General features: G+C 49.1%; 1 protein-coding gene across 1 annotated transcript in view; it reads left to right on the forward strand.

Annotated features, from left to right (window-relative positions):
- Positions 1–24,295, forward strand: part of CAPN13 (calpain 13) — a 51,182-nt gene extending 26,887 nt beyond the window's left edge. The window contains 16 exon segments of the mRNA XM_058550705.1: positions 2,167–2,242; positions 3,566–3,626; positions 3,628–3,715; positions 5,486–5,521; positions 5,524–5,627; positions 12,479–12,597; positions 13,867–13,903; positions 14,261–14,317; positions 17,599–17,656; positions 17,723–17,781; positions 19,446–19,513; positions 20,389–20,465; positions 22,459–22,577; positions 22,672–22,683; positions 23,654–23,707; positions 24,269–24,295. Coding sequence (XP_058406688.1) covers positions 2,167–2,242; positions 3,566–3,626; positions 3,628–3,715; positions 5,486–5,521; positions 5,524–5,627; positions 12,479–12,597; positions 13,867–13,903; positions 14,261–14,317; positions 17,599–17,656; positions 17,723–17,781; positions 19,446–19,513; positions 20,389–20,465; positions 22,459–22,577; positions 22,672–22,683; positions 23,654–23,707; positions 24,269–24,295 — 1,052 coding nt within the window.
- The last annotated feature ends 980 nt before the right edge of the window (positions 24,296–25,275 follow it).

Here is a 25,275-nt window from a genome sequence, read left to right on the forward strand (position 1 = left end):
AACCAGGGACACCAGAGATCAGGGAAGAGAAGCTTCCCACCAGCTGGCATGTTTGGAGAAAGCTTCATGAATGGGGTTGAACTTGAGTTCAACCTCAAAAAAAAAAAGTCTGATTCACTTCAGAAGAGATCACTGGGTAGGCGGGGACGTGTGGGCCAAGGTGCTGAGCCCAGAACGTTTGTAGTGTGTTCAGGGCGAACAAGCCAGCCTGAGGCAGAGGAACCTGGGAGAGAAGGGTTGGGAGCTGGGCTGGAGCCCGATTCCAGCTTAGAAGTTTGGGTTTACACCCTCCAGGCCTGGGTATTTCCGAAGGCTTTCAAACAGGAAGAGAGGTGTGCAGAGCAGGGATTGGAGATGGACCGTGCACCTACTCCATAGGGTCATGTACTTTGAGTGCTGAGGTTCACCATTTCCCACCAGAAACCAGGCTGGAAGGAAGAGACAGGGGCTGCATAATCACTGTCTCCACGCAGGTGGTCGATTTCCTCCCTACTTTTTAAGGAGTGGAGATGGATGGAAAGAGCCGGATGGTCTAATCTCAGCCATGATTGAAATTTCAGTCTCACACACTTAAAGGCAAACTTGCATGAATCGATAGTGTATTGATTTACACTACATTTATTTTCCCTTACACACTGCAGAAAATGTAGTTATTGCTTAATTATAAAACTGCTATTTTACAATAATACATCTGACTGGCTCAGCCTGCAGCCAGAAGCCTGAGTGGTGGCCCCTGCCTTGCTCTCCCGGCACAGAGGTGACCCAGGCCCTTCATGAAAGCCACTTCCAGAGAAAGATCTCATGACACTTCTGTGCCCCTGGGACCCATTGCCTATGAGCCTGCCTCCACTTTGAGGAGCGGGCTGAAGAAGGGACAGTGGCTCCCTTCTGCCTGTGAGGGTCTCCTCCTTCACCACACACCCTAGGACTAGCTTCTGGAACACATTATCTCAATGAAGTGGACAGCTTTAATTATTAATTAAGCAAGCAAAAAATTATTGTGTGCCTACTATGTGCCAAGTATTATGTTAAACTCCTGTTATGATATAATGATAAGCAAGCCTCACTGAGCTCATGGAACCTGAACTCTAGTGAAGGACAGCAAGAAATCAATGAGAACTAGTGACACAGGGACTAAGTGCTGAGACAGAAGTGGTTCAGGAGGGTGCCATGGGGGCTCAAAGGTGGCGCACCGACCCCAGAGGTGGGGCAGGGGCGCCATAGGGGGCAAGCAAGGTTTCTCAGCAGAAGTACCTTTTAAGAGGAGAGATGAGTAGAAGTGATTGGTTATAGGACTGAAAGGAGGAGGGGTATTCCAGCAGAGGGAGCAGCATGGCAAAGGCCAAGAGGCCGGAGGTAGGGGGGACGAGACTGGAGAGGACAACGACATGGGACAACGCAGATGTTTCTAAGGAAATGAAGACACTCATTACTGCTGAAGCATAGAAGTCAAGCGGGGGCGAAGAGGGAGCTGCTCAGGTGCAGCTGGAGAGGTAGGCAGAGGCCAAGGTTCTGTTTCAGGAGTCTGACCTTCATCCTGAGAGTAAAGGGAACCACTGATGTGTGTTCAGCAGGGAAATGCCATAATCAGACTTCTGCTTGAGAAAGACCATTTTGGTGGCCAAGTGGAGAATGGTTGGGAAAGTGGGCAGGACTGAGTTTGGGGAGAGCAGTGGGAAGTCTGAGATGGAGATGGTTCCTGAACCAGGAAAATAGCAGTAGGGATGGAAATATGTGGATGGCTTTGAGAGCGGGTTAGGAGGTGGAATCAATAAATCCTTAACATTTGGTGATTGTTTGGATGTAGGGGCACGTGAGAGAGGGACTGCTCATGTTCTCACTCGGGCAACAGTAGGAGGCAGAGGGTAAGTAGAGTGTGGAATGGATTGATTTTCAAGTCACTGTGGGGCTCTGGTGGAGACGTGGAGTGGACTGCAGCGTGTTTATCCATCTAGAGCTCAGGAAAGAGGCTTGGGCTGGGCACAGTTTGGAAGCCCTCAGCATACAGGGAATGATGAGTCCTGTCATTAGGTGGAATGACACTCTCCATTTGCCCCCCAGGAACTAATGGAGGTCTGTGCAAATGGCCCCTGTTGGGCCACATGGGGTTAAGATGAAATGGGAGATCTGGGAGATCTCACCCTATGGTCTGTCTGTCCATGTTCTGGTCTCTGGAGTGGCAGGAAACCCGCAACCAATGGAAAAGCCAGCTATATGAGAATAAAGACAATGGCGAGTTTTTGTATTGACTCTTCTCTTAAAATTATATTTTAAATCTTTAACTATTTCCAAAACCCTCCATCCCTACCCCTTTCCCTAAACTTTTGTGAGAATAGAGATTAGCTTTGCAGAGACCTACATAGAAGGAGCCTATTTTTTCCACCAAGACAGAAAAACTTTATATGGGAAATTATTTGTGTGCTTCCTCTTTGTATGAAAGTTATTTCAGCTCTGAAATATTGGAACTTCCAGGAAATGTTCATAGTAAAAGGAAATATTGGTACCCAAGCTTTGAAATCAACCGTTTCCTGGAAACTCAGATGCATGGTTATTATGCCTGCATCTTCCATGCCATCTTGTTAGGACCGTGGAGCTCCATGGTCTCCCCAGGCATAAACTGCAATCTCTCAGGCCTGACTCTAGAGTTCTGGGTGAGACGTTGTTGTCCTCACCAGCTACATAGGACTAGATGTTTTTGTTTGTTTATTTTTGTCTTTTGGGTTTTTTTTGGTGAGGAAGATTAGCCCTGAGCTAACATCTGTTGCGAATCCTTCTCTTTTTGCTGAGGAAGATTGGCCCTGAGCTAACATCTGTGCCCATGTTCCTCTATTTTATATGTGGGACGCCTGCCGCAGCATGGCTTGATAAGCGGTACATAGGTCCGTACCTGGGATCTGAATCCATGAACCCCAGGCCTCCGAAGCAGAGCATGCAAACTTAACCACTATGCCACCAGGCCTGCCCCAGGATTAGATGTTTTAAAAGCACATTCTCGGCCATATGCTCACATCTTAAAGGATAAGATGGACATTTCTCTGAGGGGTTGTGTGGTTTACTTAGTAACATATTTAAATGAAATTTAGTGTGTGTGAAAAGGAGGCTGGATCTAAGTAACTATGAATCAGAGGGACAAATATAAATTAGAAGGAAAAATATTTCCAGTATTTCTAATTTAATCAGAGTACCAGCTGGGATTTTAGGTGTTGAGTCCATTGTATTCTAATAAAGACCTCAACAAAAAATTTGGCAAAGGCACCTAGGGAAAGATGATTTTCCTAGCAGTGTGTAGGACCCATGGCAGAGAGAAACTGACAGTCACCCTGTGGGCCATGAGAGAGACATATAGAACCAGTATTTGACTCTGTCCTCGTCCTCCCAACTACCAGAGGGAGCAGAAGGGTACTTGACGGCGGATGAGCCAGAATGAGGCTCTGATCTTTGGGTAGGACAGTGGTAAGTCAATGGATACTTTAGCTGACAGGCAAAGGAAGTGTAAAGCGATGGGAACCTCCACTCTAGGGACAAAACCAGTGGTCATTGAGTGATGTGTGTCTATTTTTAACAGAATGTCATGTCAAGATTTCCAAGAGAACTTCTCCTGCCTGTATATATGTAACCAATTTCCTTTCAGTCAACCTGGACCATGCAAACATACCCCATGAAAGATGGTCCCAAATGATGTTTAAGAACCTTGCGATTCCAGGAAACACCGCAGGTAGTTATATGACATCGGTAATTATTCTGCCAGAGGGGAAGCTGCGAGCCCTAGCCCTGTCCTGGTTTCAGGTCTCAATAGCCCTTGATTCTAGACCATCAGCCTGAACTTGAAAGGAGAGGAATTTGTCAGCCTAAAGGGAAAGCTCTATTTCCCCAAAGGAAATGACCATGGCGGGGATGGGAAGGGGGTAGGAGAATCTCAAATGTGCCCCCCCTGCCCTTTTATGCTCTCCCACTGCCCTTCTACTGACCTCCACCCACCTCCCAGGAGGACAGGCTCACTGCTCTTCAGTATTTATCCAGGACGATGGGCGGGATGTGGAAGAAACACTGCACATAAGTCAGGGCCTGGGTTAAACCATTGTTTTGCCACCTACTGGCTTTGTGACCCTGGGAATATAGCTAGTCTCTCTGTCCTCAGCCTCCCCAACTGTAAACAGTGGAATAGTAATCCCTATCTGACCCTTAAAACTACAGAGCACCATCCAGACATAAGGGAGAATATTCCTGCCCATGTGGGTTGGTCTATCCTGCAGCAGGATGCTGAGATCCCAGAGGTAGTCTCCTCAGAACATGCCTTTGGGCTCCTCTGAAATGAATCTTGTTGACTGTGACCTTGGGAGAGTCATATATTCTCACTGCACCTCCTGCTCCCCATTTGTGTCAGCACCAAGTAAAATAGCTCCCTGCCAAGATGAACTTGAGTATGCTTACACATCCTTGATAGAAAAAGCTGTGCAAACAACATATTTGTGTCTGTACGCGTGCGCATTTGTTTGCATCTAGACATGTGCATTCCCTCTCCAATAATGCCTGTTGAGAATGGTTCTCTTGAATGAACCCCCTACCTCAGGGTATCCCTCTTCTGAACCTCCAGGCTCTTCACTCTGCTAGTCAGAGAACCTAGTCACCAGGAGGCCATGGGCAGACTCAAAGAAACCGCTGAGGCACTCTTGGGCAGCAAATTTACTGATTCACCTTTCTGAGCTGCACCTGTCTGACTGTGGGGCCAAAGCCCTCTTTGCAATGAACTAACCAATATTATACATTGAGGCCATTTTTAGTAATTCTTTACAAGGGAGAGAGGAAAGGGAGCCAACCAGCACCTGCTATTTGCTGTTAAGTGTACTTGAATGTATCATGTTCAATCCTCACAAAAAGCCTATGAGTGTGATGGTCCTCGATGTCTCCCCATTCCCCTTTCAGAGCTTCCCAGTTGTGACCCAAACTTTCTGATATGTATTAATTCATCTCCGTCTTGACTTATCTTCATTATTTCGTGCATTTGAAGCTAATGGTTTTCACATTTGTTCTCTCCCTTGCTCTGGCTTTGATGAGCATGCTTTGGTAGCAGAGGATGATGAATTGCCATCTCTCTGCCTATTTTCCTCTGTCTCCATTGGCACTTGGGGGATTGACATCATTTCAAGGCTCTGATGGTTATCACCAATGCATAAGCTCAGGCATACCTGAGAACTCTGGGATTCCACTTATTATTACAAAAACAGCCCTCAACTTGACAGTTTAAGAAACATTTTCACCAAATAAGGTATACACTCCGCCTCCTTGTTCTTAAGAGGAGAATACTGAGGCTCACAAAATAAAGAAGCCTGTCCCACAATAGTAACTGCGGGACTGGGACCCAGGCCTTAAGTCTCCAAATCCAGAGTTTCTAACTCTACCCCCAGGGTTCTCTGAACTGGACGTGGCCCCGTCTGGGAGTACAAGGAGCCAGGCTGAGCTCCCAGAACTGCTCTTTCTCCTGCAGAAGGACTTCAGAGGGACACGCAGTGCATATTCTCTGTGCTGAGAGCCTGGAAGCCAACAATGTCGTCATGTCCTTGGATGTCATGCCACAAAATTTAAAGGCAAAAGACAAGAAATGTCCACTGAGCTTCAATGTGTTCAAGGTAAGGCGGCCTGCTTCAGGCATTGCCCTGTCAGGACATTTGTGGAGATCTTGGGCAGAGAGAGCAGCTGGCCGGGCGGGGCGAGTTCACTGAACCACAGCCTTGCAGATGAAACCCAAAGGGCTATGGAGTTCGTCTGGTCGACTCTGTAAATTTGCAGGAAAACCTGAGACAGAGGAGATTAGACTTGACCAAGTTTACAGTGGGACACACCTCCTGCCTGTGTCACTTGTCAGCATTTCCTGGCATGCTGCGGGCTCTAATACTACTCAAAGACTGTTCTGGTCCAAGACCAGCACAGTGCAGATTCCTGGGACCACCCCAGAACTGAATCCGAATCTCCATGGACAGAGCCTGAAAATCTGCATTGTCATGAGCTCCCCGGTGCTGCTTATGCATATGAATGTTTGAGAATCATTGGCTAAACTTTGGGAGGAGTTTAAGGAAAAAAATAATCTTGGGTATAAAGCCAGGAGGTATGTTTTTCTCTCATATTTAGACCAAAGTCCAGTCATAGCTCAGTGGTTGACTTGCAAGCCTCTGCTTGACCACTCATCCAAGGCTAGGTTTTCCTCTGCACCTAGCCTTCCCTCCTCCCTCACGGCACTCCCAACCAGCTTTTCAGCTCCTGAGGGGCTATCCCCCCACCCCCACACCTGTACATACCCCAACTGTGAGTAGGTAATCAGGGAGTTCATTCCTTTAAAAACTACCATTTAAAAGAAAAGAATTACAAAAGAAAATCTGATACCTCTGCTCCCTCCTCCTTCCCCAAATCATTTAATGCATCCCAAAGATAAAGTGGATGGTTGTCAAATCATATACCCACAACCTCTCTGCACCGACGTGGATAACTAAGATCGCACAACCATCAAATGCTGGGATCCCCTCTCCTCATATTAGAGTTGAAGAAACTGAGGCCCAGCAAGCTGAAGTGACGTGGTCGGAGTTAATGGCAGAGCTGGGCACTGGGCACCAGAGGCCCTCCAGCTTTCAGTCAAACACACCCATCACCTCTCTGGTGGAGCTCTGATCACAGTATCTCTAGGAATGATCTCAGTTTCTGTTCACTGAGACTAAGGCATCATTCACAACCATGGTTCTTAGCCATACGGACAGGCAGGGCTCCTGGGTGCCTCGCTCTTGGCGGAGCAATCCTGGGCACTGGCTGTGGTTCACTCTAATAAGAAGGCCTCACTGATATAGTACTTCAGAGTTCCAAGCGTGTTCACATTCGTTGTCTCAAAAACCCTGGTATCCCCACTTTTATGTATGTGGGAGCCAAAGCTCAGAAAGCAAGAATGACCTGCCCAAGGTACAGCTAGGAGGTGATAGGGGAGTGCCTGATAGCGGAACCCATGGTCCCAGGTCCTGGGCGCTCAGCAGGGCTCACACACTTGCCTTTCTGGTGATGCTCACAGCTCGAAGAGAAACAATGATTCTGGTTCTAGAAGGAGGAGAATCTTTTGGGTTCTGCGCTCTCGGAGCACATTTCCACTTCCTAGTTGCATGAAATCAATGGAAAAGAAATTGTTGGGGTTTAGCACAATACTTTTGAGGTACTTCAAAGATGCTGAGGCTATCGAAGAACATCTCCTAAGGATGCAGTAGTGGACAGTTGTCGTTTTTATCATGACCAGGTGCCTGAACACTCTTCCACTTAGTGGAAGGCAGGGCCTAGTCTCCCACTGCAGCAGCCAAAGAGGCCAAATGTTCCCTTTCCCCAGCCCTCAGATGCAAAGGGATAGATTTGTGACCCAGTCTTGTCCAATTAGATGCCCCCCTCATGCCCCCTGCACCACACACACACTCTCGGTCACTCTGGACTTTGACCCTTGAGGAGGTAACTAAAAGGTAGGACCAGCCCAGGGATTATTTGCAGCAAATCTTTGGGCCTAGCAGCAGCAATGCTGGCAGAGCCTGTGGCGGTGTCCAACTGTGTAGCCATCTCTTCTGGTTCCTGCCCACTTTCCAAACGGCATTCTCTAGACTTCCCATTGACTCTGTAAGCTATCCTTCCCATAAATTACTTTCTGCCCACCCCACCCTGGGTTCATTTCCATTGCTCTCAGCCAAGAATCCCAACTGATTCAAGTGCCTTCTAAGAAGACTCTCATCCCCAGAGTCCCCAGACTCTCACCTCTGAGAAGAACAAGAGGAAAGGATTTGAGAAGGACTGGGAAGGAATTGAGGCATCTGGTCTACCCAGCCAGATCTGAACAGTTCAGGGTACAGGCAGGTCTACTAAAAATGTCTCAGCCAACTCTTCCCTTTCCTGAGGACAGACAGAAGCCCAGAGAGGGTAAGAGGGCCGCCCCAGTGCACAACTCCTAGGGGTGCTGTTCACATTGTCGTCTATGAGCCTGATCCCCCAGAGCAGGGCAACACAACAGCCTTGTGTTAACTGATTTGCCCAAAGTCTTTATAGTTCAGGAGCCCTGGCAAGATTGTAGTCACATCTGTTTTTTAAATCCTGCCAAGCCCATTTCTCTACTTTTCATTCAGAGATGCATTATTTCTCAGCTTCTCACTTTGCTAAAGAGGCAGTCAGACCTGAGATCTCCTCAGGCTCCCTGGAGATCCCAGTGGATCTTGCAGGATCTTGATCAAGTTAAACACCAAAAAATAGTCCAGACCTTGATGACTCAAGAGACACTTGGGTTCCTTTCACAGTTCAGCTGAGAAACAGGCTGTGTGTGCCAGCAAGCAGACTCTCAGAAGTCCCCAGGGCTCTAATGGTGCCAATGGGTACAGTGCTGCCCAGGTGACAGCTATGTATATGGTGCTCAGGTCCTGGTGTGGGCCTGTGACTCCCCAGCTGCTGTGGGAGCACTGCTTTGCCTTGCATCAAAGCAAACTTGGTTGGTGGACAAACAGGCAGGGAGAAGACAAGACAGAGAAAAAGGACAAGGGTGGACGAGCCATTTCATCTGCACCCCAAAGCTCCTCCCACAGGCTGGGACTTTCCACCTCCCTTCTTGTTCACTCCTGGTCTCCAGAGAAGTCTTCCTGGGCAAATCAAGTGGCCCTACACATAGGTGAGGCCTGGGCTCAGCAGTGGAAAAGAACTGAAACCCACACCAACGGTGGAAGACAGTGCCTGGTGGTGGGTCTTAATTACAAAGGAAGCAACACAGCTTGCTCTATTCTCGCCTCTGCTACTTGGACTGCTTAGCCTCAGTTACCACATCCATAAAATAGGGAGCCTAGCATCTGCTTGCAGGATTACTATGACAATCCAACACATTACACAGAAGTGCTTTGCAAACCGTGGAGTGCCTTAAAAATGGGACTGCATCCTTGGTACTTCCTTCTGCCACACGGAAAGACTGAGATGTAGGTATTTCCCATTCAGACACACACATACAGTCTTTATAAACCCTGGGGGGCCTAGAACAAATCCCACCATATTTTACAGTGGTCTGATGGAATAAAGGAAATTTACTTCTCATTGGAGCTCCCAATGTTGGAGAACTTACATTGGTCCAGGTTTTGTCTTACCTCCAGGGCCTCGTCAGTGTCTCACTTCTCCTGATGATGATTTTATCATCACTGCTGTAAAGAGTAGCCACAGCTGGCTGAGCTGGCGAACGGAGAGTCTCCTCCTCCCAGGCACTTGCTTCCCCTCCCTGATTTCCTTCCCCTCGGCGCTCCCTACAATGGGTAGTATTCCTTTTTCACAGCTCCTCACAGGGAATGAGTAACCGTCCCCGTTCACCCCAGGTATGCCAGGGAACAGGCTGACTGTGCAAGAAGAGGGAAGGCAGGGCCCTGAGCCAGGCTGCCGGGATCTGCTTGCCTTTATGTTTTGGTTTGGGCTCCTGAACCTGCCTTTCTTCTTCTTCCCCACAGGTCAACCCTCAGGCATGGCTCACCACCGCCCTCACGGGGCTTCTCACGCCTCTGTTCTCATCCATCCTCTTCCGACACCCATGGCCTTGATATGTCTCTCACTGTTCAGTGGCTGCAGATTCAGTCTTGCCATGTGCTGGAACAGATACCAGCTTAGAATCTGCAAACGGGTCCACAATGCAGGGCAGATTTTAGCTGTCCTGGTCTAAAGGTTGGCCCCCTCGGGCTGCTCTCTGGTTTGACATCCAAGAGGGACTGCAACCGTGAAACTATCTTCAAGCATTTGGCTTCTAATAGATAAGACTATGCAGCTGGTTCCTTTTTTTGTTTTTTAAATTCTTTTATTGAGGTCATATTGGCTCTAACATTGTGTAAATGTCAGGTGTACGTTATTATATATCAGTTCCTGTATAGACTGCATTGTGTTCACCACCAATAGTGTAGTTTTTATCCATCACCATACATATGTGCCCCTTTATCCCTTTTGCCCTCCCCAACCCCTTCCCCTCTGGTTACCACTAATTTGTTCTCCTTATCCATGTGTTTGTTTATCTTCCACATATGCGTGAAATCATATGGTATTTGTCTTTGTCTGTCAGACTTATTTCGCTTAGCATAATACCCTCAAGATCCTCTGTGTTGTCAGAAATGGCAAAATTTTGTCTTTTTTATGACTGAGTAGTATTCCATTGTGTATATATATATATATATACCACATCTTCTTTATCCATTAATCAATTGATGGGCACTTGGGTTGCTTCCACGCCTTGGCTATTGTGAATAATGCTGCGATGAACATAGGGTTATGTAAATCTTTTTAATTTATTGATTTCATGTTCTTTGGAGAAATACCCAATAGTAGAGTAGCTGGATTGTATGGTATTTCTATTTTTAATTTTTTGAGAAATCTCCATAGTAGCTGTTGAGATAGCTGTTTTCCATAGTAGCTGAATGAGATGCAGGGCTAATGAGGGTCCCTTGGGTGTGGGGGGGATCTTGAGCCTCCTGTATTCTTTGTCAGCCGCCAAATCCACCACAGCCAGGATGCATGCTGTGCAAATATGATTTCAAGGCACATCTTCTAGCTCTGTTTACAACCAAATCAGCACCCCTTCTAAGTAGATATTCTAGCTCAGCATTGGTGATACGTGAGTAAGGATGGAGAAGAACAGATAGTTTGGGAAGCTTGACCTCACAGGCACTCAGACCCCTTAAGTGGATGTGGGCTCTGTGGGGCTGTTGTTGCCAAGGAGAGGCGCATGTGCCTGGGGACGGAGGATGGAACAGAGGGAGCGGGATGTAGCCACAGCCAACAGGTGGGGACTATAGCATGCTGGTGGGTCCAGGGAAGCTCTTCCAGGCCTTCCACGGTGCCCTAGCGTGTAGACAGAGGCCAGACAGGGCATCTCTGAGCAGGGGATACTCAGAGGCTTGGGCAGGAAGAAGACAGCAAGGAGACCTCTCTGTCACAGCCATGGCCCAACCACAGAGCTGGGTGTAGGATCCAACTCTTGTCCACAGCACCTCAGTCACAGAAGTGGAAGTTCCAGAAAGGCTTTGATGGAAGCATTCAGGTGCAAGGAGCAAGTCGGTAGTCTAAATCCCAAAGCTGGAGAACAGGATGGGGACTTGATCCAGGAAAAGACACAAGCCCCATCCCTAGAACTAGATGGTCAGGTCTGTGGGTGACTAGCTTCATGTTAATTTGACACTGGGTCCTCTGAGCTCTGGATCAAGAGCCTCCCATCAGGCCCCCATACTCACACTTCTTGCTGCCATTGAACAAGTCTGTTCTGAAGGATCAGGAGCCTGGACAGGCACGAGGGTCCAGTGGAGGGAGGAGGGCAGGAAAACAGGTAAGCAGGGAGATCCTTATATTCTAGATTATAGGAGGCATGGTGCCCACACACCTCTGCACACACTGCCTCCACACGTGCACATGTGTGCATGCATGCACACACACATGTGCACACATACTCATACCCAGAGCACAGGACGGTGCTGACTCTCTGGAGAAGAACCAGTCTCATCATTGCTTTGGCCAGAAGGGCCCAAGCAAGCCAGGCTCCAAACACACCAGGGCTGCTGTTATCGTCAGCAGAATCGCTTTGGAGGTTCCTTCCAGCCCCCTGCTGCATACCGAGGACAGTGGCCTATCTCCTGTCTTCCTCTGTCGCCCAGCCCTGTCCCCACCCCCTGAAAAGAAACTCTTCTTTTCTTCCTGTTTTTCCCCAAGGCAGAGCTCACAAAGAATCATTTCACGCTGCGTAACCATTCTAAATGGAATCCCTGTCTCGAGTATATTGGGAAAAATTTATTTAGTAAAGGGTTTTTATTATGTAATATATATGTGACATTCAGTAATAGGAACTGCATTATATTTATTGTTTTATCTCTAAGAAAATATTGAAATAAAAGGAAAATGATCAGGGCCTATTATTCTCCAATGAGAAGGAATTTCAGGGCTCTGCTGGAAAGATGGGATGGAGGAAGTGGAGGCCAACTCCGCATTTGCATCCAAAGAGTGCTTTTGCAAAAGGTTCAGGAGAGAAGGGGCTTTAGAGGCTCCAAAAGTAATTCTGTGTTGGAACAATCTCACTAGTTTTTGTGGAAGTCTTCTTCATGGACAAGCAGAGAGATAAGCCCAGAAACTCAGGATGCTGTTAGATTTAATGAGGTAAAACCATGTGTCACGTTTCTTTGCATTCATTGTAGTGGTAGCATCTACAGTAAATAACAGTCTGAACTCTGTTCCATTTGGAGAGTTCAGGGAAGCACTGTCTCCCTTTCCAGGGCTGCACTGCTGTTTTGGTGAATGGGGAGGGGTCTGGAAGGTGATGGTTCTCTCCCCGTGGCTGGGGCTCCCTCACACGGGGCGTGGGGGCTTTCTTACCATTATCCTGTTTCCTCTTGTTTCAGCACTTCCGGGAGAGGTTGCTGCCTGCATTTTTTCCCAGTTCAGAAATGCTGACATTTCTGTCACAGTTTCTAAAACTTAGTGCGCCCTCACGAAGCGCTTCAGTCTGAATCCTGGGACCTACGTGGTGGTCATCACTGCATACAAAGAAGCAGTTGAGTTCCTGCTCCGAATCTTCCTGAAAATGCCAGACAGTGACAGGTACAGAACCTCTGGGATTCTAAATGTTTTCACTGAATTTTATAAAAACACATGGCATCATTCTGCGCAGCACATACTGTGTCTGTGGGGGACACAGCGTGGGCCCCACTCTCAAGGAGCCCACCACAAAGGGAGGCGAGAAAGTTTGTGAACCAATAACTAGACCACAAACAGGATGGGGCGGTTGCTCAATGGAAACACAGAGTCTCATGGGAGGACAGAGTGGAGGAAACCACCTCTGGCAGGAGGGACTGAGGAGAGCTTCTTAGAGGAAACAGCATTTGAACTAGTCCTTGATGGAAAACATAATTTGGTGTTTTAAAGGGGAGGGCAATGCAGGTGGAAGAAAGGGGCCGACCCGGTGGCTTAGCGGTTAGGTCCACGTACTCTGCTTCGATGGCCTGGGGTTCGCAGGTTCAGATCCCGGGCGTGGACCAACGCACCGCTTGTCAAGCCATGCTGTGGCGGCCTCCCGTATAGAGTAGAGGAGGATGGGCACAGATGTTAGCCCAGGGCCAATCTTCCTCAGCAAAAAGAGGAGGATTGACCACAGATGTTAGCTCAGGGATAATCTTCCTCACACACACACACAAAAAAGCTTGAGCAGAAGCAAGGAAGTGGGCGAGCACAGGGCTTGTTGAAGAATAAGTGATGTCAGCCATATGCATAGGAAGGTGGTACATGGCATGCATGGCAGTTGTCTGAAATGTGGCCAGAATGTGGGGTACATCAGGGAGACAGTGAAAGGTGGGCCTGAAAGATAGAGTCTGATCATGGAGGGTCTTTGATGTCAAGTCAATGGTCAAGACTGGGATCAGCAAGTACCCAGCCTGCTGGTCGCCTCATCCTCCATTGGACCCGAGGCAGACAGCACTGTAAACACGGCCATCTTTACAGTTGAGCATAGATGAGTGCTTCTCAGTCCAGCATGCCAGACAACCACTGTACCACCAATCAGAGTTGGAACATAAAACAAAGCTTATCTGCCATCCTGGCAATGGGGGTCGCTGTTGATGTGTATCTGGTTGTGAAAGGAACAATTTACTAAAGGGTTTGAAGACCGGATGATGTCCACCCAAAAGATTGGACACGTGGTCATGATGCTTGTACGCTGACTGCTGGGCCGCCCACTTCACATTCTGCTTTGCTGAGGGCTCTCCGCTCAGGTCCTTGGCATAAATGTCCAATGCCACCTAGGGTGCCCCCCATATGTAAACCTCCTTTGAATAGTGAGCTGACCATCTTGATCACACTCTGCTGATTTTCTAGGAACCTGGGCAGTGATTTCAATCTCAGAGCATTGAAGGTTGGTGTGTGGCAAGGTTTGGTTGCAAACTTCGTCGGCCACATCCCATTCCCAAGAGCTCCTATGCTTCCTTCCTGCCTCCCTACTTACCAGTGAAAGCAGAGAGACCGTAATGAGTTGATGATGGCTCAAAGGGACAGGATGGAGGGGAGAAGACCAGGCCTCCAAGGCCAAGCTGGACCCAACCATCTTCCTTCCATAAACTTTCATATTCCCATTCCCCTAAAGGTTTTATCTGGTTGCTGGTTGAATCTTCTGTCTCAGATCTAGGTGAGGGGGTCCTTGTGCCCTCACTGTACCAGACAGGTGGCCTCCTTCCCCAGAAATTTGATGTTGGTTACTTTCCCTTTGATCCAGGCAAGTCTTCGAGAAAATGGCTTCCAACAAAATATTTTCTACAAATATGCTCATCAGGTACAGTACTTAGCATGGTGACAGGTGGTGGAGGGACCAGAAGTAAAGAAACCTCTCCCAGGCCCTTATCAGGATACAGAGAGGAAAAGTGATTTGATGGGTCATTTTATCAGCCTCTCTCCCTGGATGTCTGCAGAACTGATCTGGCTACAAAGCTCTGGAGGGACATGGTGCCCCACCTGGGTAACATCTGGAATGGAATGTAGAGCGTGGAAAGGGAGGAGCTAATTATAGGGTGTGCGTGTGTGTGTGAGAAAGAGAGCTTTTTAAATCTTTGCACAAGCCATTGGCAATACCCCTTGAACTTTTTCCCTCTCCCGCTCTGCTACCTCCCACCAACCTTGGCATCCTTCCTCCCGGGAGCTGGCCAGCTTTGGAAAGCAGCAACGGCGTTCTTCCTGCCAAGCCACCTATGTGCAAGCGGGATTTTCTTAATGGTTTAATAAGCTGTTGTAAAGAACTCCTTGACTTGTCAGGATAAAAACAACTTCCAAGGGCTCTGCATGGTGGGCCTTTTACCGTTGATAGTCATGTTGGTGTGGGAAGTGGAAAGTGAAACAGACGATCGTGTGTACCGTGCCAGCCTCGGTCCAGGCAGAGGCCAAGGACAGGAAGGATGCCAGGCCTTCAGAGGGCTAACGGGGCAGTGGTAACCAGGAGGCAGCCCAAAGGGAAATTATTCAGGCAGCCTGCGCCCAGAGGAAAAAACAAGGAGAAATGAAGAATGTGGCTGGCATGAGGGGTACATGTTGCAAGGAGCAGCTCAGTACGGACCTCTTTGAAATCAATATGGGCCCAGGATTCAGGTCCACATCTAGGCTGATTCAGAAGGTACTTCACTTGATGCAAGACAAGGTCTGCCAAGATGATTGTCCCCAGTCTGTGAGCTCCCCAAGGCAGGGGTGACATGGTATGCATCCTTTGTCCCCAATACCTATCACTACCCTTGGCACAGAAAAGGTGCTCAATCAATTTGCATTGAATTAAGACAGATTAGCTTCCCCAGAGCAAATTGCCAAGCTAAGGTGACTGCCCCCAGGTGATCAGCAGGACCTGATTAGGATACCTGAGACCAAGCTTCCTTCAGGAGCAGGTAGTAAAATCCTCAACATAGCCCATGCCCCTGCACATCTGAAATTAAATATGTAATTTTTTATAACCTCATAGAGGGTAACTGGTAGCCCATATGGGCCTTTGTAGGAGTTAGAATGAGACAGATGCAGCTTTGTGCAAGGTGTGTGGCTGGGAACGGGAACATGGACCAGACTCCAGACCGTTTTTACCCCTCGCCTGGGCACCCTTGTGTAGGGTTAACCTGGCATCATTCTGCACAAGCTGAAAACTATCCTCAGAGGTTGTGTCCTTAAAGAAAAGTTGAAAGCAAAATATTTGTGCACGCACTCACTGTGTCATCTCTCCTGAACTCTTGTGCCTTTTAACTAGCCTTAAACAAACACAATGACTGGTTCCTGCCACTACCATTCCCACGAGTTACCTTCATGGCTGTAGAGGTGGTGATGGTTCTATAGCCCAGGGTCTGCCTGTGGGAAAGGAAGGACTCACTCAGCCTCCAGGACAGGCTGAGTCTATCCTGCCATCTTTTATTCAGTTGGCAAATATGTACCAAAGGTCATTCCAAGTACTACGTTAAGCTCTGGGAGAGCGAAGCGTGAGTCCTCAGGGATCTTACATTGAGGTGGCAGAGGCAAATGTGAAATTCTTTGGGAATTTGTTTAGGCAACCTTCATCTTCATTGCTTCCTCATCTCCTCAAGCATTTTGGTGGTCACAGGTTCAGGGTCCCCGTCAGGGGGTGTCCTGGGGTGGGGGACATGCAGAAGGAAGGAGATGGCCCGTGCCCCACAGCTGCTTATATTCTAGTTGCTAACTCCATGTAAGTTAGTTCCTCACCAGCATGTCAACTGCTCTTCAAAGTAGGGTGCCCTGATTCTTTTGACAAAAAACATCCGTTGAGGTGGGGCCGGCCCGGTGGCACAAGCTGTTAAGTGCGCGCACTCTGCTGCGGCGGCCCGGGGTTTGCCGGTTCGGATCCCAGGCGTGCACCGATGCACCGCTTGTCGAGCCATCCTGTGGCGGTGTCTCATATAAAGTAGAGGAAGATGGGCACAGATGTTAGCTCAGGGCCAGTCTTCCTCAGGAAAAAAAGAGGAGGATTGGCATCAGATGTTAGCTCAGGGCTGATCTTCCTCACAAAAAAAAACAAAATAGGAAAAATCATTTGAGATGGGCACACAGCACCAACTTCCCTGACGTAACCAACCAGTGAGACGTTGGAGAGATGACCTGAGGGCCAATTTCAGACACTGACAGAATGTTTTTCCCAAGGGGCATCATGAGGGGTCATCCTTCTAGCTGAAGGACTCCCATAAGGACAGGCCTTAAGGGTGCTTTTGCTTTCAGTCCTGTGTGGTGAGGCCAACTTGGAGGACCACGCGTCTGCTGGGGGACCTCATGCCAGCTCTGTCCCCATGTAAAAGCTTTCCCAGGCTGATGATGTCACATCACCCCCTCAGCTTTTACCAGGCTGGATATAAGAAACAGACGCATATAGAAACTGCTTTGCTTCTCTGAAAAGTCGTCATAGAACACACTGCCCACGAAGCTGCTCAGAGTTCCCAGCAGAAAATTGGATGTGGTTAACACTTCCAGAAGTTCAGGCCAGCAAGAGTTTCTCTCCCCTCAACCTCACTGGCTTCTTGTTTTTAATCCAAGGAAAACCATGATGTCTCCCTTTTTGCTTCAGTGGCTGAGAAGACTAATGTTAAGTATGTGCTCAATTAGAGCAGCTTCTCTCAGCCTGGGTTCTTGGCATTGGCATTTTTATCCCCTGTCACCACACACACACACACACACACACACACACACACACACACACACTCAGTACTCATATTTTCTCTTAGTCTCTTTCTGGAAGCAGATGGGGAAACACACCTGCAGGGCTGAATTGATTCAGTCAACAATACTTCTCCCAAGTGCCAGGTTGGGGAGTGCGGAGGGGGGACAAACACTGCCTTCAGTCCATAAATGAATGCAGAGAGAATGCAAGGTGAGCCGCACAAAGTCTCCAATGTCAGGAGTGAGGAGCGCTACAGACGTTCAGGGGAGAGAGTTATCACCCTGGCCGGGAGCAATCAGGAAAGGCTTCCTGACAGAGGTGGGATGGGCCCGCGGTGGGAACGAAGTGCTTTTACAGTCAGGCAGGTAGGCCCCTCAGCTCCCGGGTGCTGGTGTGATTCCTGCATTCCTCTTTCACTTAATCAGGGACTGGACATTGATGCCACCCAGCTTCAGGGCCTTCTCAACCAGGAATTCCTGAAAGGTAAGGACATGCTGGCCCAGTGCCACCCTCCCTGGCATTTCTGTCGTTCTTGTTCTCCCCCCTCAGGACCTCCAGGGGACACTTTCTCTTTGGACGAGTGCCAGAGCATCATGGCTCTGATGGATGTGTCCTGTGCCATCATCCTCCTGCCCCTCCCCCAGCTCTAAGGGCCCATCTGCTCCGTGGGCTTCCCCAAGGGTCGAATTAGGACATTAGAGAACCCTTTTCTGACTCTCAGGATTTCTTTTTCCTTGGTTCCAAGGGATCACCATAGAACCTGGATTTCTGTGGATCTATACTGACCCACTAACTCTCCAGAACAACCACAGCAAAAATGACAATAGTCACCATCTATCAAGCATCTACTGTGTGCCAAGAACTGTACTGGTATATATATATTTTTTTCTCGTAATTGTAGCAACAACCCTTGTGATAATAAGTATTATCCAATCATACAATTAAAGAAACAGGGTTCGGAGAGGTTAAGTAATTTGCCCAGATCACATAGCTAGTCAGAATTTGTGCCTAGATTTGAAGTTCGAGTTTTTAGACTCCAAAGCCCATGTTCTCACGTTATCCTACACTGCCTCCTAGTAGCACCCGTGGGAACTATTTTGCTTCTACTCCTCCCCTTCCCACTGGAGGAGTCTTCACTATTTAAATTCCTTATTCAACAAGCCCCCAGTTCAATAAAGACAACAACCACTGAAGCTTGTAGAAAATGCCTCGGTCTACACAGCGGTTGCACCCCATTCTTACTATTATGCTGCATTTGCAGGTGAGGAGACTGGGGTTGGGGCAGTCCAGTGACATGGCCAAGTTCCACGGCCATGAGTGGCAGGGCTGGGAATCAAACCCAGGTCTCCTGACTCCCCTCCTGACTTCCACTCTCCCGTGAGCCGTTTCTGCCCCCACCTGCCCCCATCTCCCAGTGGGCAGGCAGGAGAGACTAGCCCCACATGGGCATAACCCCCAGCTGCTGCCTTGCAGCTCTTCACGCGGGTGTGTGCTGTCTCCTGGGAGCAAGACAGAGCCCCTCGGCTCTCTCACTGTTAACAAGACTCAATTGGGACTGCGAATCCAGCCATTGTCGAACAAGAGGGCTTCTTGATGAAATCATAAATCAGGCCTGTCTCTGCCGGCAGTGGTTTGGAATCACTCAGAGACACTGCCCATCCTCGGTAGATGAATCAAGATGGCCCGGGGCGGCCCCACAGCCTAAGGCAGGTGACCTTCGGGGAGGTCATGGCTGCTGGACCCTGCAAAGCAGCAGGTCTTTTCTGCCCTTGCTCCTACTCACACTCCGGTTCCTCGGAGATTGATTCTTTTCCTTTCATCAGTTCTCATTAAACCCATGACATGGAGTGACCAGGGCTGGTTAATCCATGGCACGCATTCCATCCACTAGCCTGCACTCCCGTCTCATGCTGCCTCCGGAGGTGCAGTGACCCCCTCAGGCTTCTCCCCACTCTCCCCGGCTGGCGGCCCCACTCCAACTGTGAAGGCTGGCTTTTGGGCTCTCTCTCTTCCCCTGGATACAAGTGATGTTGGCCCCCCTTTCTCAGCGCTTCCTTCTCCTTCCAGTTGTTGATTTTTCCTTGTAAAATAAATCTAAACCAGGTCCCTTTCAGATACAGTGGGAGCCAGCTGGCGTGGGGCCACATCCCAGTGACGTTGGACCGACTGTTACTAGTTGACGGATGGAGCTGCTGTGCTCGCTGGGCTGGTAGGACCTGCAGCCCCTCTGCTCCCTGCACACTGGGCTGGTTAACTCTTAACTCCTCAGCAGCTGAAAGTGAATGGGCGACTTGACCAAGAGGAGTTTTCAAGGCTGTGGGGGTGTCTTGTCCACTACCAGGTACTGGCATGTTCTCTTTTAACTAGCACCCTTGTTCTGTCCAGTTTAGCAAATATTCACTGGATGCCCGACCCTGCACCACGGCTGAGGGGTAGGAAAGAAGAGAAAACTCACCCCGACCCTCAAGGAGAGCTCCCACTTTGTTTGGGGAGATGTACATGCACAGCTAGGAGGCACAAGGCAATGCCCGATCAAGTGGCAGGTTGAGGAGCACTCCAGGAGGTTGGAGGAGAAGGGGGTCATCCTGGACAGTAGCTAAAACTGCCAGCCGGCACTGCCCTCCTCCTTCCTCCACTGACCACTGCTGCGTCCCCCAAGCCACTGGTGCATCGCATTCCCTTCCCATCCACCTGCCAGAAGATGTGGCAAAATCACAGATGTGGTCTATGACCTCCCCATTGTTCTCAGGACAAAGTCTAAACTCATCAGAGCTGTGCCCAAGATCCCCCAAGCTGGGACCCTACTTTGGGGTCCAGGAAAAGCCTTTTCACTCATCCCATTCCTTCAGACCCCAACTACGAGACTCTCGCTATTCCCTTCCTGCACTCCGAGCCTGGTCAGTGCCCACCTACCCTGAGAGTCCCGCCTCAGATGCACCTTCCCTGCAGGGCCTCCCCGGGGGCCCTTGCCTACCCCCAAGGCCTGGTTAGTTCCCCCCTTAGCTCCTAATACTCGAACCCACAACAATAAAATACAGTGTTCCTGTGTGGCTCTACCAGGATGTGTTACCTAGTCCCTGACTTGGGGTCGTTTGGGTTCTCACAGGGCTCTGCAATGGTTGACATGTCCCCCCCATTAGATTGCAGGGTCTTCCAGGATATCCTCTTCAAGGTGGGCACTGGGACTTACACGGGCTTCTTGCTTCTTTTCATCTGAATATTTTCCAGAACACCCAGGAGAACACTGGAGTTTTCCTGAGCTCAGATTTGTGGAAGGCCATAAAGGATACAGGTAAAGCAGGGGACCTTTTGAGCCGTGATGATGGGAGGCGGCAGCGGGGTGTGTGTGGGTGTGGGTGTGGGTGTGGGTGTGTGTATGTAGATGCCCACTCTCCTAGCACGCTGTAGGCCGGGCTGGTGCAGCAGTGCTGGGCAGTCAGGAGAAGGCAGAGCTGCGGCTTCCCTGTCCTCCTCTGGTTTACACGGGCCTCTGTGAGCCTCCCGGCTCTGGACTCAGACTCCATCCGCCCCCGCTTGAGTTCTCATGTGCGAGTCAATTTTTCCCATTTCCTTTTCTCCTCAGCACAGTTCTAATTGTGAGAAAATAATCCCTTGTGATTGATACTTTAACACAAATCACACTTGCCTTGCAGACACTTCCATCTCAGCATCTGGGCCATCAGGGTTAAATACCCATGGGTGGGCTGATGCGCTCTCTTCACAGTGGGTTTGGGCCTAAGTGAAATCAAATGGCATCTGTCGGCTTCGAGCAGGCAAGAGCTTTCAGTCCTGGGATAATTATAATAATCCCATAGCACGCAGAGGTGCTTCCTAGTTGAGCAAGAACTTGTTCTCACATCATCTCACTTGATTGTTTTGACTCCTCTGCAAACTGGGAAGGGCAGGAATCATTATCTCCACTGTCCCAATGGGGAGAAATGGATCACAAAGGTTAAGTCAGGAAATTGCCACCTCCCTTCTTAATAAAATCTAAAATCAGATTCACCCAGGTTACTCCTGGAAGGAGTTTCCGTAATTCTCCCTCCCGTGGCTCCTGGCTTGGAAAGCGGGTAGAAACGTGGCCTGCTGCTCCCTGCTTTAGCATATTTCCTCCCCTTCAATCATCATAGCAGAGGGCTGTGGTTCTCAAACTTGAGCTTGCATCGGAACCCCCTGGAGGCCTGTTAAATCACAGACTGATGAGCCTCCCCATCACCCAAAGTCTCTGATCCAGGAGGACTGGGGTGGGGCTCAAGAATTCGCATTTCTAACAAGTTCCCAAGTGAGACGCATGCTCCTGGTCTGAGGACCACACTGAGAACCACTGAATAGCCAGTGAATGATGAAATCTTTAAATGAGACCTCACTAATGACTCCAGAATAGTAAAAAGGAGAAAGATAGAGAATAGTTGGAATTCAACTCAAAGGCTTCAGGGACCAGGCAGGTAACTGAAAGGGGCAATGGAGCTAACCCAAGAGGAGAGGATGATTTGCGAATGCAGCAGGCTGGAGAGTCATGCCCTATCTAAAGGCGTTCAATTCACATGCTGTTAACTCTACTAGAGAAAGCAAACAGGCCCCTGGCTGCTAGATGAGCGGTTTGGCTTGGAAGGTTCTGCTGAACCCCCAGAGCTCACGGGCCTGACTGTGCCAGCCTGCCGTTGTCTGCTATGTGATGGGTGCCTCCCTTGAGCTCATGACTAGACGTGCAAGAAGACAAAGCCTGAAGAGGGCAAGCCACCTCTGTCCTGCCCACTGGAGGCCACCTACTGAGTTGTGGTCTCCCCTCTGAGGACCAGCCTCTTCCCTGGATGACCGACTTAGGACTGAATCCCCCTCTTCCGGGAACCACACTTGCCCACACTGGCAGCATCCACCTGTAAGACCCACAGACAGTCATGGGGTGGGGGACAAAGGTTGTTTTACAAGGTCATCAGCAGAGAGAGGCCTCAGATAGGCAGGGCTAGGAGCTCCCCCCCCCCCACAGGAGAGTTATCAGATGATGATGAAGGCTGAGGTGTCCCCAGAACAGTGTCTTGAGTATCTTAAGTTGGTCTCTGGCCAAACTCCAGAACAGTGTTGTTGGGGCCCAGCAGCCAGCAAGATAGAGGCAGCTGGAGAATCAACACCACTGCAGAGGAGTGGACTGGCCCCTATGCCAGGCTGAGGAGGAAATGGGGGTGGGAGGCCGCTAGGCCCTCTGAACAGGTTTCTCAGACCTTGGAAGGCAGAAGTGCACCCCACCCCCGGCTCCCCCCTGCTCACTGGCTCACCCTGTGGCCCAGACTTCCTTGCGGGGATCTCCATCAGCAACGAGCTGCTGGTCCTCATGACTCTCCGGTATAGCCATAGCTCCAGCACAGTCAGCTTCCCCAGCCTGGTCTGCTTCCTGATGCGGCTTGAAGTCACGGCAACTAAGTGTCACCTGAGAGACATCCTGAGACCTTCCCAGTGACCAAAGAACACAGAAGAGGACCAGGAATGCACTCCTGCCCCAGGCCTAGGCAAGAGTACTGGGCTGGGCTGGCGTCCTGTGCGAGGAGCCCTTGCCCCAAGAGGCAGGGCCAATGCTAGCCCGTGTAATGGTGTAGTCGGCATGTGTCCCCAGCATCCCTGCTGCACCCTTCTCTCCCCGGTACATTCCCCTATCCAGCTCTCCCATTTCCTCTTCACTGTTCAGTGCCTCTTTCAGGAACAAGGTTAAACCACTGTGTCCCTCTCCGGATTGTGTTTATGGTTTAAACCTATTCTTCAGTCAGGCGGTGAGGGATTCAGGTCTCTCCTGAAGGAATTGCACACCGAAGCAAAGAGGCGGGGTCGGGAGGTCTTTCCCAAGGCTTCAGAAATCCAACTATGTAGGCCAGAGGTTTTGACACTTTTTAGCAGCATACTCCTTCGTTTTAAATGAAATCTTACGTGAAACCCCAAGCCATAACATGGCTCAAGATGGAGCCATCGTGGTGGAGGCGGAAGCAGGGTCTGGCCTCGACTCTAATCCTTGCTCCGTCCCTGGCATGAGGCCCCTCTGTAAACCCGACAGCTCTGAGCTAGGCAGTTAATAAAGGTTGAAAGAGCAGAGCCCTGGGAGGATAAAAGAGAAGCCTGAGGCATAAACCTTGTTCCAGAGAGTTCTCAGTGGGAGGAGGGAGGTTCCTCAAACTGCACCCCGGAAATACTTTGTAAGACAAAAGCACCCAGCCCCTGGCCAAGTGTGGAGGGCCTCAAAGTGGCAGGGAACCGGGAGAAGGAGAGGGCAGTGAGGTCCAGAGCCGTCACAGAGAGCTCTTCTGAGGAGGCCAGCCCTGAGCTGTCCGGGTGTAGAGTTTGTCTGGAAAGAGACGAGGAGGGGAGGGGGGCACACTCTGTGGAGGGTGAGACAGCGCTTTACACAGCATCACCGCATTTGCTTTGATCTTCACAAGGGCCCAGGCCTGCCTGCCCTGGCCTGTCCTGATTCTTCTCCTCCTCTGTACCCTAGAGACTTTCTGGAACCTCTCCAAGGATGGAGAAGGACGCTACCTGACAAAAACGGAGGTAAGGTCCCTTCCCCTCCTAGACACAGGGCCCAGCCCCAGGCCGCCTCCCTCACCCGATTCCAGGGGGCATTTTTCTCCCTGAGGATATTGAACAGGCTGTCAAGGGCCAGCCAGGCTGCCGGCCCCCTGCCTCCAATTACTGCCTTTATATATTGCTCTCTGCCAAGGCTGCTTTAGGATCTTGGCAGACAGATTTTATTTTTTTCCAATAGCTTAATAAAGCAGAGGATTATGTGGGAGTCATAAATCCAAGAGAGGACTGAAGAACACCCGCTGAGCTCACTGTACAGTAAACTTACTCCCATGGAGTTTTAGAGCGAGCCTCCCGCCCTAGCCAGCTGGTCGACCTCAGCTGCCCCTCTCACTGCCTGGCTATTCAGGGAGTAGCAGAAGATGTGCTGTGAAGGGGGCTGAGAGCTCCCGCCTGAGTTCGAATTAGCTAGAAAGGGTTGAGGAGACTACACTGAGATCTTTCAAGGGAGGAGGGTACCATTCACCTTGTTCTGTATTAAGCTAATAAATTTCAAGATGGGTTGTAATGATGATGCTTATCTCTCAGTGGATGAACCTGGTGATTTACAACTGAACCAAGGGGTAGAGCAGACTCTAGGATCCAGGTAAGATATGACAGCTTTAGAATCATTTCCTTATCGGGGAACAATTTCCCTTCTCCTCCAAGAACTGCACACAAGACTCCCTCCCTGGGAGCAACCTCCCCAGAGATTACAGAGCCCTTATCTGTGTGAGCCAAGGTTCAGCTGCTCAGGGGCCCTGAGTTTCAAGGCCAATGCTGCAGATTTCATCCAGGCTATGTAGACCAGTGGGCATTCATAAAAGAGTTTGGCCTGAAAGTCATGAATGAGGGATTTAGAATTATTTTTTATAATTTATTTTTTATTGAGATATAATTGACATTTAACATTGTATTAGTTTTAGTTGTACAACATCATGATTTGATATGTGTATATATTGCAAAATGATTACCACAATATGTTTAGTTAACATTCATCAACACAGAGTTACAAATCTTTTTTCTTGTGATGAGAACTTTTATGATTTACTCTCAACAACTTTCAAATATACTGTACAATATTACTAACTATAGTCACCATGCTGTACATTACATCCCCAGGACTGATTTATCTTATAACTAGAAGTCTGTACCTTCACCCCTGGCCTCTGGCAACCACAATCTGTTCTCTGTACTTATGAGTTTTGTTTTGTTTTGTTTTGTTTTTTAGATTCTACATATAAGTGAGATCATACAGTATTTATCTCTCTGACTTATTTCACTTAGCATAATGCCCTCAAGGTCCATCCACATTGTCACAAATAGCATGATTTCCTTCTTTTTTATGGATGAATAATATTCCATTGTATTATATATACCACATCTTCTTTATCCATTCATCCGTTGATGGACACTTAGGTTGTTTCCTCATCTTGGCTATTGTAAATAATGCTGCAATGAACATCAGGGTGCATATATATTTTCAAGTTAGTGTTTTTGTTTCCTTTAGATAAATACCCAGAGGTAGAATTGCTGGATCAGATGGTGGTTCTACT

Source organism: Diceros bicornis, chromosome 12 (assembly GCF_020826845.1).
Source record: "Diceros bicornis minor isolate mBicDic1 chromosome 12, mDicBic1.mat.cur, whole genome shotgun sequence".
NCBI classification, from domain to species: Eukaryota; Metazoa; Chordata; class Mammalia; order Perissodactyla; family Rhinocerotidae; genus Diceros; species Diceros bicornis.